General features: G+C 47.0%; 2 protein-coding genes across 2 annotated transcripts; one reads left to right on the top strand and one right to left on the bottom strand.

Annotated features, from left to right (window-relative positions):
- Positions 1 to 3,420: 3,420 nt before the first annotated feature.
- On the top strand, positions 3,421 to 4,677 carry LOC120976424 (KIN17-like protein). Its single transcript, XM_073509954.1, has 2 exons — positions 3,421 to 4,051; positions 4,213 to 4,677. Exons 1-2 carry the CDS (start codon positions 3,536 to 3,538, stop codon positions 4,675 to 4,677), a joined length of 981 nt encoding a protein of 326 aa, XP_073366055.1. The 5' UTR covers positions 3,421 to 3,535.
- Positions 4,678 to 4,682: 5 nt separating this feature from the next.
- Positions 4,683 to 6,975, bottom strand: LOC109776763 (probable 3-beta-hydroxysteroid-Delta(8),Delta(7)-isomerase). The gene is made up of 4 exons (XM_020335427.4): positions 6,684 to 6,975; positions 6,453 to 6,599; positions 6,204 to 6,312; positions 4,683 to 5,112 (listed from the first exon to the last, which is right to left on the bottom strand). The coding sequence occupies exons 1-4, from the start codon at positions 6,817 to 6,819 to the stop codon at positions 4,854 to 4,856; spliced, it is 651 nt and encodes a 216-aa protein (XP_020191016.1). The 5' UTR covers positions 6,820 to 6,975; the 3' UTR covers positions 4,683 to 4,853.
- Between the last annotated feature and the right edge of the window lie 3,800 nt (positions 6,976 to 10,775).

A 10,775-nucleotide genomic window follows, 5' to 3' on the forward strand; every position in this document is an offset into this window, starting at 1 on the left:
TGCATATGAGACAAAATCCTAACAAACATGTTATTTCGTCTTTTCCCATATGCAAGTTTATCCTTATTTACATGGCAAACTTTCATTCAATTGCCTGGCAAAATGATATATTACTTGCATAACAAATGTTCTATCCGCAATACACAAACATTTTCTTTTTGCACAAACTAGGGAGTAGATCTCCATGCTCACATGTTATTCCACATGGCAAAACCAATTACACACTCTTGGAAAGTTTTGCTTATACTGCCACTTACAAATTTGACCACCGCATCATGTTGCACAAACAAAATTCTATCAATCACCATCATTGTTATCTCCCATGGTAATTTCATACATTTCATTTTTCTATCTTTGTGTGCTACACATGTGGGTGTCGGTGGGGAGAGGGGGTATCTGCTATAGATTGGTAGGACAAATACCCCTAGGTAAGAGATTTGCCATGTCCAAATCCTTATTTTCTATCAAACCCCACTACCCCGGCCCTATGATGTACTGCAATGTCATGGCAAATATATGACAATACTCATAGTAAAAAAAACTATCTCCCATGATTTCACCTCCCTCCGATTTATACATGGCATATTACCTTCTATTTTCACCATGGCACATCTACTGCTATGTTTTTCTTCCGATTTCACTCGAAAATTGATGGAAATTGAGAGGGGAGAGGATATGTGGATGGTATGCTTGTAAATCATTATCTCAATTGCCCGAACAATCAGCTGATTTCCACAAATCAAGTGATTCGCGAGCAAATTTGCCATGCCGGATCAAGAGGGGAGGAGGAACATAGAGGAAACTAGACTGCGAAGGGGAGAGAAGGAGGTTTGTCTTGCCTCACAAGAATGTGACGAGGAGCGGTGAGGGGAGGGGATCTGACACATGGGATTCGAGTCATTTCATCACGGCTCGCGCAGTTGCCATGTAAGGAAGGGCACTCGGCCGAATGACCGGTCGAATGATTACACATTCATTGTGTTCATCCCTCCAACGCGAATGATCATTCATCGGGATGGCTAGGATGCTGAAGTCAACGTGTTATTACCATCCAAAAAATGGTACCGTCTAATATGTTCGATCCTACAAGAAATTATTATGCTTAGGCTATACCATCCGATTACCACCAGCAATATACAGTCGAGTGGACAAGAAAGGCAAGCAGGCAGCGATACTCCAACATCCGAGACCAAGCACGCAGTATCCGCTGACCGTCGAGCAGTCAAGGAGAAAACAAAATGGGTTGGGCAGGCGACGCTAGGGAACCATCGCCCTCCCCCACGCACACACACAAGCGAACGAGATAGTACACGATGAGTCGACGCAAAAGACACCAGATGAGGGGCCCCCACAAGATGTCACGATCAATGCGTCATGGACCTCTGGAGCCGTCGGGGTAGTGAGGGATGGACCAGCGTGATTGGACGGCAGGGAGTCAACCTGGCAAGCGGGGGCGTAGGGGTGGGGCTAGGTGGGGGTGGATTGGATGGCGCGGACGTCACACGAGGTTGCGAATGGCCTGAGCAAGCGGGTACTCGAGTGTACTTTATAGGAGTAATATGGTAATGGCAAATTATAACAATATACAGTGTCAACTCCATTTTTTCTCCATTGTCAAAGTTTTTTGTTATGTTATCAAGTGCAAACAACAGACTCACAGTTTATGGCAAGTGCATGCACACTGTTTTCTTCTTTTTTACGAACTAGATGACAAAACATACTCTCCATGCGTGTCGAATTCATGAACTATATGATGGTAATTTTTTTATAATGTATTCAAATAAGAAGACATTATCTGAATAATTTTCATCCCGTTAAATTGTAACAGTAAGTTCATGGCAAATCTACATGATGGCATTTTATGATGGCAAATTCATGCACCATACCTATGTGTTTACAAAGAATGACCATTCTTACTTGTACTTCATGGCAATTGTAACAATATGTTCATGGAAATTTTTTTCATGCAGCTTTCTCCAAAGATCAAGTTCTTACTAGTGAAAGTTGCCGCATGACCAGTCCCAAACATCAACTGCTGCAACTCATTAGGTCCTGCACATGTGAGGTTAGTAAAAATTTATGGATAGTATTGAAATTGGCACTTTCATTTCTTGTTTTTTCTGTTGGTCAACAGACAAAAACAATGTAAATAATATGACAATTTTAAGGGTTTTTTCCACTTACTAATACTTCTCTACACATGTAACGCATCGCTTCATTCACAAATCGTTGTATTGGGGATAAAAGTGGCAAGTTGAGTCCAAATCATCCAATTTTGTCGTGACGGCATTATCCATGAGGCATTCGTCCGTGGCTGGATGCTATCCCCTTGACCTACTTTTTTCCTATTTTTTTGGAAATACAGACAATCCTACACTCTAATCACAATACTGATTAAATGGTGTATGGGGTGGGGGCGGTGGGCTTTGGCCAAAAAAAAATCATAAACTAACTTTGTATTCATCTCCCATGGAAATTTCAACCATATGTGGATGGCAATTTGTTACTACCTCCGTTCCATATTAGTTGACGCTCAAATAGATGTATCTAGTACATTACAACTTGACAAATACCAGCTCTTTATCATGGCAAATCACATGCTATATGTCCCACATGGCCAAACAATATATGTCCCACATGGCAAAACAATATATATATGTCCACACCACAAACACCTGCATTTTTTAACAAAATCCTCACAAACATGTTATTTCTTCTTTTACCATATGCAAGTTTATCCTTATTTACATGGCAGATTTTCATTCAATTGCATGGCAGAAAGATATATTACTTGCATGGCAAATGTTCCTTTTGCAATAACACACACCTTTCTTCTTCTTTTTTTGCACAAACCAGAGAGTAGATCTTCATGCTCACACATTATTCCAGATGCCAAAACGAATTACATACTCATGGCAACTTTTTCCTATGCTGCATCATGTTACACTAACAAAATTCAGTTATGTGCTACACATGTGGGTGTCGGGGCAAATCCTTATTTTCTGCCAAATCCTGCTACCCCTATCATGTACTGCAATGCCATGACAAATATTTGACGATATTCATGGCAAAAAACCCTATCACCCATGATTTGACCTCCCTCTGATTCGTACATGACAATATACCTTTTTTCACCATGGCAAATCTATTGCGCTGTTATTCTTCTGATTTCACTTGAATATCGAAGGAAATAGTGAGGGGGAGGGGCTATGTGGATGATATGCTTGTAGATCATTACCTCAATTGAGCGATCAATCGGTTGATTACCTCAAATTCTGATCCTTGCGTCTATTCTTAGCGTCGTTGTAGATGACCTAAGAAGAAGACGATGGCTTCCATAGGATTGAGATCCAGTGACTCGCCCATGGCGGGTAACTTTTCCTCCTCTCTAGACAATCCGATAAATCCGATAGAGAATCAACAAGCAAATCAATATGTGCTGCAGTGCCTGATCTGGGCCGTCCGTTTTTCATCCAATGGCCATGTCACATGGTGACACGCCACGGACAAAATCACTTTATCTCGATCCCTTCCCATGTCGTATACGTGTCCGAGTAGCATACGTGTCGGTGACCTTCTCAAAATAGAAGAGGAACGCCTCCCCTTCTCACGACGTACTACCCGGCGGCGCAGCGCAGGCGCGATGGGGAAGAGCGACCTGAAGACCATGGCGAACCGGATGAAGGCCAGGGGACTGCAGAAGCTGCGGTGGTACTGCCAGATGTGCGAGAAGCAGTGCCGCGACGAGAACGGCTTCAAGTGCCACTGCTCGTCCGAGTCGCACCAGCGGCAGATGGCCGTGTTCGGCCAGGCCCCCGGCCGCGCCGTCGAGCGCTTCTCCGGCGAGTTCCTCGAGGCGTTCCTCGCGCTGCTCCGCCACGGCCACCGCGGCTCCCGCGTCGCCGCCACCGTCGTCTACAGCGAGCTCGTCGCCGACCGCCGCCACGTGCACATGAACTCCACGCGCTGGGCCACGCTCACGGAGTTCGTCGAGTTCCTCGGGCGCCAGGGCCTCGCCAAGGCCGAGCACACGCCCAAGCCCCAAGGGCTGGTTCATCGCCTACATCGACGGGGACTATGAGCAGGCCGCCAAGGCTGGGCACAAGCGCAAGAGGGGCCAGTCAGAGTCGACTCGAGGAAGAGGAGGAGGTGACCAACAAGAAGGGGAAACCTGGAGATGAATCATCAACAATTGATGATCTGATGATGGAGGAGGAGGAGGAGGCCAAGGAGCGGAGCAACCGGAAGGACCACTGGCTGAGCCCTGGCATCGTGGCCAAGGTGATGAGCAAACCACTGGCCGAGAAGGGGCACCACTACTACAAGCACAAGGGGCTGGTGAGGAGGATCATAGACAGGTACGTCGGCGAGATCGAGATGCTGGAGAGCAAGCATGTCGTCAGGGTCGACCAAGCTGAGCTCGAGACCGTCATCCCGCAGATCGGCGGCCTGGTACGGGTCGTCAATGGCGCTTACCGGGGATCGAACGCGAGGCTGCTCTCGGTGGACACGGAGAGGTTCTCGGCCAGACTGCGGGTTGAGAAGGGCCTCTATGAGGGGAGAGTTCTCGAGGACGTCGAGTATGAGGACATCTGCAAGGTTGCTTCACACAATGTATATGTAGTACTGCATACTTGTTTCAGACAATGTAGTTTGCAAAGGGTACAATACAAGTAAGCAAATTTCTTTTTCAAAAAGGGGCGCTTTATTACTTAAAAGGTTTAAGCATTACACCCGGCCTCTGCATAACTATGATGCACACAGCCGATTTAAGTAAGCAAATTTCTGGTGGTAAAACAAGAATTTCAGCGTGTCCTGGTTTCAACCAAACCCTGTCTGGTCTATTGCGGAAATTATTTAGTCTTGACCTTCTCGCTTTGATGAACCGCCGCACAGATCTTCTTCCAGCTCCTCGTGGCGATCAGCAACGGTATCACAATCCACGAACTGTTTGCGCCGATGAAATATGCCCAGAAGTAGAACGGGCTGGCCCAGAAGTTGAAGCCGTCCAAGTAGGCGGTGGTGAAGTAGACGATGCATCCGTAGAGCTGACCGAGGCATACGGCGAACTGGAGGATGTGGCTGTAGGACTTGCGCGATGCGATAGCATAGCTGCAACCAGTGAACTTTCGTCAGGATAAAATAGAGGCGTCGTTAAAATTAGAACAGCAGTGAAGTAAAACTACATATTAACTAGTACATCGGTTATGGACTTCTACTAGGCAAGAAGAAAATGAGCGTGCCATTTTTAGACATAGGTGGAGACTGAAAATGCCAAGAGGAGATTCTTCAGACCTCTGGAACAAATTCAGTAGAAATAGTGCTACTGCCTTGAATTGCTAAGCTTTGCGGCCAAGTGGTTTTAAGTTGGCACAAGCCGAAAACACAACTGTGTATAAATCGTCTGCGAAGAACATCAATCTGCAAAATCATCATGTGGTTCTTGCATTTTTGGCATTTTGTAAAATGCAAACTAAGTCAATTGAGTTCAGATGTTGTATGGATGACTTTTGAAAGAATACTTGGCAGTAAACAGTAAACACTCCCAATTTTCTCTTAACATATGCTACCTGGAACGTAATATACGGTCTAGCTTCAGTCAAATACTTAAATCATCATATGCTTGTTTATTTCAGGGCCAGAAAACATATGCACAAGAAAGCACATGAAAACAGACACCATTCACTCATGAATTCTGCAATCTGTTGGCATTGCATTATCTTTCCTGCCTCCTATATCAGGCAAATACAACACCAGTTTTATTGAATACAGAAGGACCACACTACTTGTGGATCTGAGCTACACTGCAAATATATGCTCTGTTGAAGCATCTACCAGTGGGACGCCTCAATCAAATTATGAGCTTGCATGGTTTAACAAAACAAATTCTGAACTCCATTTTGCGCATCTCGTCAAATTATGAACAAATGTTAATTCAGAGAACGATGCTCTGTCATGGAGATGAGGGCCTATCATCTTAGTGAAAGGAAGGGGTTAATAATCAAGTCTGAAATATGAGTGACGCGTAAGTCTTAAGCTCATACCAGAACCATGCTTGATTGAACATAGCAAACAAGATCTAACTAAAGACTGATCAAGAAAGTCTGTAAACGCAGCCCACAAATCAAACAGAAGAAACAGAGCAAGCTTTTTCTGCTGCTTATCAAGGTCTGAGTGATCATAAGCAAGATGAGAAGACGTACACTGCGAGCAGCGAGGCAGGGCCTTTCAGCACGGCCGTGATTCCCTCGACGGTGACGGTGGCGGTGTCCCTGGCGACGTACCTGGAGTCACCCTTGCTGTACTCCTTCCCTGGACAAACACAACAGATCGACAGGCGCAACCTCATCAAAAACTCCATCTTGACTGATTCCGATTTGGGGCCAAACTGACCAGCAATTGGGGTTGTTCTGGGCGAAAGTAATGAAGAATCGGGCTGGAAATCGACTTACAGACTTCGTCGAAGAAGTTGGGGTTGGTCTTGGTGAAGAAATCGGGGGTAAAGACGAAGGGCCCCTCGATGAGTATGTGGGTGAGGCCGGTGAACGCCCACCAGCACATGAGCAGGCGGTCGGTCCCGGACAACCTGCGGCATCTCCCTGCGCGGCGGAGGTGTGAGCGTGAGCTGACTGACGGCCGACGAGATCTCGATTAGGGCGGGACTGGGGAGGGATTGTTGTTACCGGAGAGGAGCCAGACGGCGACGAGGACGAAGAGGGAGGTGCCGAGGTAGGTCCCCAGGATCTCGAGCTGGGTGAGGCGCAGCGGCACGTAGCCCGGGAGGTCCAGGCTCGCCGGCACGTAAGGGTGCGCGCCCATCGCCGCCGCCGCCGCCGTCTCGATCTGGGAGCCGGAGCTGGAGATGGAGCAAATCTACACTAGTCAACTCGACTGTAGTGCTGTATGGATTGGATGGGTTGCCACTCATGTCACGCCATACGATACGCGCCCACGAGTTTTGTAAACAGAGGCCGGCACATGGGGGGCATGGGCCATTGGGATCATCGCCTTCTGATTGCAACAACTTAACCAGATCAATCAAATCATCACGTGCGAGACTATCACAACGCAATCACCATCTACAGTCCGCATCTTCAACGCCGACCTTTAAATCGCCCGTAACTGTCAGGAACGTATGATTCAGACGTGTTCTATCATCCAACATAATCTTGTATTGATCGACCGGCCGGTTTGGATGTGTGTTTTTTTCGCAAACTGGAACAAATTGATGGGCTTTGCGGGCGTCCGGACCGCTGCCACGTAAACTTTCGACAACCCTAGCCACCCAAAATCCTTCTCCTCGGCCGCGCGCTTTCCCACCCAAAGCCAGTTGCCCGCATTCATGTCGGCCCAGAGCGGACGTGACCACTCACTGGATCCGGCATTAACCCGGCGCGTGTGCCTAGAAACCTATTCCGGCACCCAGCGCCACACGTCCGCCCTTGTGTGGAACACCTCTTCGGTTGGCGACTTGCATCCGCCCCCTATTTAAACGTGGCCAGGCATCAGACAAGAATCACACCACACCCCCTCCTCTCCATCTCCTCTCTGTACCCACATTCTCATGGCTTCCGGCTCCAAAGTCTTGTGGAACTGCCTCTTCGGCGGCAGAAGAAGGAGCTCTCCAACATTGCAGTGGTCTGGGTTGCCCCACGAGCTAGCCGAATACAGGTTGGCTTGCCAGCAAACTCTCTGGAGCCGGTGCTACCGCCATCGCCAGCCCATCCAGGCTGGCCAACGTCGTCTCCCGGCAAATCCGCCGTGAGCGATGGCGGCAACGCGTCGGGCAAGGGGAGAAAGAAGCCATCTTCACGAAGGGCGACACGTCCGCAGCCACCACGGACAACGAGGAAAAGTTGAACATGAGAGGCCGCCGCCGCTTGGGTCCCAGGAAGGCCACCGCCATCGCACAGCCGGATTACACAACTGGTGACGTGCCCGGTGAGCGGGGGCTTAGACCATGACGACCGTCTTCCCCCGCCCAAAAACCAACACTGATCCATGCTTCATGGAGGCAGAGGGAGGCTACTGTTCCCCTCCTCATGAAGCATATCCCACCGGGGCTCATGGCAGTCCAACGACGCGGATTGTCGGACATAGGGAAGACATGTCGTGGGAATGGAGATCCGCCGCGGCCGGCCATAGACTAGTTTAGCATAGTCTGGTATAGTTTAGTTAAAATATGTCCAAAATGTAAATGTTTCCATTCGGTTTGCATGTAATTTGTCCGATTAGTTGAAGACATGTATGCAACTAGCTTTGGATGGTTGGCTCCCGCATTAGTGTCCCCGGACGGCCCCTCCCCCAACCGGTTCGTGGACGGATGTTGTGCCCGGTTGGCGGGTCAGCGTTGGAGATGCCCTGATGTCCGTGAACAGCAGGGGATCGACCCCTATTTTTTCGCCCCCGCAACCGTTCTCTCCATATTCCACCTCCAAATCCATTCAATACCATACAACACAGATCAACACAATGTCAATAAAAACATAGCAATTCATCGTACATATTAAACCGGACATAACTAGTTCATCATAGCTCATTGATTGTGGGAGCAGTGCCACGCCTTGTGGATATGGTGGCCTTTTGATTATGTAATATGCTAATGTGATACGATTCTTATTATGAAACACGACCTGGACAAGCCGCGAAACCTGAAACTCTTGATTTCAGCTTTTGAGATCTGGCCTTACTATTAACTTTCATAAAATCGAATTGTCTGCTTTGGAGAAGCCAGCGAGGTGGCTGCAGCATATGCTGGCCTATTTGGTTGTGCACATGGCCGATTCCCAATTAAATATTTAGGAATTCAGGTCCATTATCGATGCCTCACTAATGCAGAGCGGAAACATCTAGAAGAATGTTTAGAGAAACGTTTGAGATGTCGGAAAGGCAAGTTGCTCTCGGTCGGAGGACACTTGGTCTTGATCAATTATGTTATCACAAATAAGGTTCTCTACATGCTCTCTTTTTCTGAACTCCCAACAGAGTTCTACAAAGATTGGATTACTTCAGATCTAGATTCTTTTGGCGTGGACATAGTGAAAAGGAAATATAGCGGTTAACCAAATGGGGTGTGACCAAGGTGGTCTAGGCATTCACGACCTTTAGATTCAGAATGATGCTTTACTCAGTAAACGGTTGTTCAAATTACTTATTAAGGATGGAATTTGGCAAACCTCGCTGCATAATAAGTATCTAGGGCAAAATGTTTTGTCTCATGTTTTTTCGAAATCAGGTGATTCACACTTTTTGGCAGGTCTAATGGTGGCAAAGAAACATTTTCTTCACTTTGGATCTTTCGTGATAAGGGATGGCTCGGAAATACGTTTCTGGGAGGATAAGTGGCTAGGTAATGCTGGTCTTTGGGAAGAATATCCAGCTCTGTACCACATTGTTCGTGATAAGGACGATACTCTGGTGTATGTAGGTGCTCAACTCCTCCCCTCCTAATATTTCTTGTAGAAGATATTTGTTTGGCCCCCGTCTCTTGTCATGGAAAAATCTTCTATCCATATTGGATTCGATTAACCTGACACAAGGACGATATATCTTCTGATGGAATCTCACCACATTTGTGTCCTTTATAGTCGACTCTATGTAACGTGCACTTATGCACTCACGGACTCCACTGGATAATAATAAGGAATTTTGGAGATTAATGATTCCATTAAAAGTGGAAAAAATTAGATGGTACTACGTAGAGGAGTTGTACTAACAGAAGACAACCTTGCACGACACAATTGGCATGGATCAAGTGTGACTTTTGAACTCATGAGGAGTTTCTCTTTTTTCAATGCCAATTTGCGTGTTCTACGTGGTCATCCAAATAGCGTCAAATTTGTATCCGTCCACAAGTTTTGCCAATATTTATGGACAGTGGATGGATGGATTACAAATAGGTTAGAACCCTAATACGGGTGGGAGCGTCCGCCTTATTTTTCACTTTAGAGTCAATTTGGTTTGAAGAAATGGATCCTTAGGGCCTATTCTGATGTTCCCCAGCTTCATAAAACTCCACAGATTCAACTTCTATTCCTCGCTTCTCGCTTCAGGTAGCGATCCCAAGAGCGTTCGCTCCATCTGCAGCTTCTCGCGCATAGCTGCAGCCCAGTTGGGAGGGCTGTGGCCTGTTAGGCGTATGTTGGGCCGGCTGGATGCAACCCAATTAGGGGGGTACCGGTTCGAGCGAGACGAGCGTAACGATTCGGTCGATACTTTTTCTTTTTGACGAGGGGAGGCACGAAGCATTTTCTTTGGCGGTGGCAGTTCGCTGTAAATTTAGCAAACTCCACGCTTCACGTTTCGGTGGAGCTGGGCCGGCCGTGCTTCTCCTTTTTACACTACGGGATCGATCAGCTTCTCGGGCTCCAACCGTTCCGGAAAGATTCATGTGTGAAGTTTCGAAAGCGTGGAGCGGGGGGATATCAGAACAGGCCTTTAATCCTCTAATGTATCAAGAAACTGTATGGATTGCTTTCCTATAATATAATTTCATAAGCCTCCTAGCTGGAGGTTGCACCCCTTGGGAAAATTTCATTGTGTCAGTGACAACTATGACATCCACTTGATCTTTCTAGGAAACTCTTGTGTTTCCCATGTAGTACAACCAAACATATTCTATCATTGATCCACGTGTTCTTTTATTTGTGTGAGATTTCAAATGTCAAGACATTGATCTGTTTCCTCCTCCCTATACTACTATGTTTTTCCGAATCATGTGAACTAAGGGGGTGTTTGGTTCAGGGACTTTTTAGTCCCAGAGACTAGAAAAAGTC

The sequence above is a fragment of the Aegilops tauschii genome, chromosome 3, assembly GCF_002575655.3.
Source record: "Aegilops tauschii subsp. strangulata cultivar AL8/78 chromosome 3, Aet v6.0, whole genome shotgun sequence".
Lineage (NCBI taxonomy): Eukaryota > Viridiplantae > Streptophyta > Magnoliopsida > Poales > Poaceae > Aegilops > Aegilops tauschii.